This window comes from Nicotiana tabacum, chromosome 7, assembly GCF_000715075.1.
Source record: "Nicotiana tabacum cultivar K326 chromosome 7, ASM71507v2, whole genome shotgun sequence".
NCBI classification, from domain to species: Eukaryota; Viridiplantae; Streptophyta; class Magnoliopsida; order Solanales; family Solanaceae; genus Nicotiana; species Nicotiana tabacum.
Window position 1 is genome coordinate 35,736,325 of NC_134086.1, and position 1,950 is coordinate 35,738,274.

The following is a 1,950-nucleotide window of genomic DNA, read 5'->3' on the forward strand; positions in this document are numbered from 1 at the left end:
GGGGATCCATTTATCTCAGATCACTTACCACTCACACTAAAGTTTTAGAGAAGAAACAATAACATAAAAGTTCCTTTCAGGTTTCTAAATGTTTGGGCTGAACATGAAGAATTCCAGATAATTGTTAATGAAGGATGGCATGGTGCTTAACAGTCATGCAAGTTAGCTACTATCTTGTACATGCTGAAAGCTATGAAGCCTGAATTTAAGAACTTAAATACCGGAGACTTCAAGAATATAACAGAGACAATAGATCAAGCAAGGACAAACTTGATTTAATGTCAACAAGAAATGAATAGAGGCTACTCGGATCAGCTAAGGATGATAGAGAAAGAGGCCAGATTTTGATTAGAGAAATAGTCACTCATTGAAGAGAAGATACTGCAACAAAAATCAAGAGCTCACTAGATTAATATTGGAGATGGAAACAATAAATATTTCTTTGCAATGATAAAAGACAGAGCAAGCAGGAAAAACATAACAATACTAATAACACTAAATGGTGCAGTTCTGACAGACCCTAAGAGTATCAAGAGAGAGATTGTTGATTTCTATAAGTCCCTTATAGGAACTGTAGCTACAACTCTACTTGTTATTAACATGCAAATTCTGAAGAATGGCCCTCAACTGAATCATCAACAAGCAATGGAACTTGTTAAAGATATATCTAAGCAAGAAGTAGATGAATGTTTGCATGCTACTGGTAATGACAAAGCCTCACGCATCGACGGGTATAATGTTGTCTTCTTCAAGAAAGCATGGACGGTTATTAAGGAAAATATATATGAAGCAATATCTGAGTTCTTTGCTACAGATGTGATGCCTAAGGCCATTAACTATACGACAGTTACTCTATTGCCTGAGATCACCAACCCTACTAACATCAAGGACTACATACCTATATCATGCTATTCTATATTGTATAAGATCATCTCCAATATCTTAGCATCAAGACTACAGAAAGTAACAGGGTTCTTGATTGATGGAGCTCAGGCTGGTTTCATCCCAGGAAGAAAATGAGCTGACAATATCATCCTAGCACATGAGCTGATTAAGGCCTACTCAAGGAAACATATTTCACCTAGATGTATGATCAAGGTAGATCTGCAAAAGGCTTACGACTGTGTAGAATGGAGCTTTGTGATACAAATCATGGAGGGGCTGGGTTTCCCTCATAAATTCAGCCAATGGATATCATCATGTATCCATAGTGTGAGCTATTCTATCTTGATAAATGGAGAGTTAGCAGAGCCTTTTCCTGCTGCTAAAGGCCTCAGGCAGGGTGACCCTGTGTCCACATTCTTGTTTGCTTTTATCCATGGAATATCTAAGTAGGCTTCTCACAGACCTGAAGAATAATAAGCACTTCCACTTTCATCCAAAGTGCAAGAAACTAGGCATTACCCATTTGAGTTTTACTGATGATCAACTATTGTTTGCTCGGGGAGATAACCAATCTGTGGCAATGTTGAAGCAATGTTTAGATCAGTTCTCCACATCATCTGGGCTAAAAGCTAATCTAAACAAAAGTTCAGTATATTTTGGTAGAGTGGACAAAGCAGAACAAGAACTTATACTTCAGCAACTTGGTTATGTGAAAGGGGAGCTACCATTTAGGTACTTGGGAGTATCTCTTACTACCAAAAGATGAAGGTGACACAATGGCAGCCTCCGATTGACAAAATAGTAACCAAAATATCATCCCGGACTGCAAGAAAACTGTCATACGCTGGAAGAGTACAACTTATTAGATTTGTATTGTTTGGAGTACAATCTTACTGGTCTCAAATGTTTCTGATACCCTCCAAGGTGATCAAACTCATTGAAGCATATTGTAGAAGCTTCATGTGGCCATGTACTAATGTCAGTACCAAGCGTGCCTTGATATCCTGGGAGAGAGTCTGTCAATCCAAGAGTGTTGGTGGGCTAAACATACTGAACCTCAAAAGT

General features: G+C 38.3%; 1 protein-coding gene across 1 annotated transcript; it reads left to right on the plus strand.

Moving 5' to 3' along the window:
• The first annotated feature begins 1,318 nt into the window (after window positions 1-1,318).
• On the plus strand, window positions 1,319-1,651 carry LOC142162048 (uncharacterized). Its single transcript, XM_075218349.1, has one exon. The coding sequence runs from the start codon at window positions 1,319-1,321 to the stop codon at window positions 1,649-1,651; it is 333 nt and encodes a 110-aa protein (XP_075074450.1).
• Window positions 1,652-1,950: the final 299 nt, after the last annotated feature.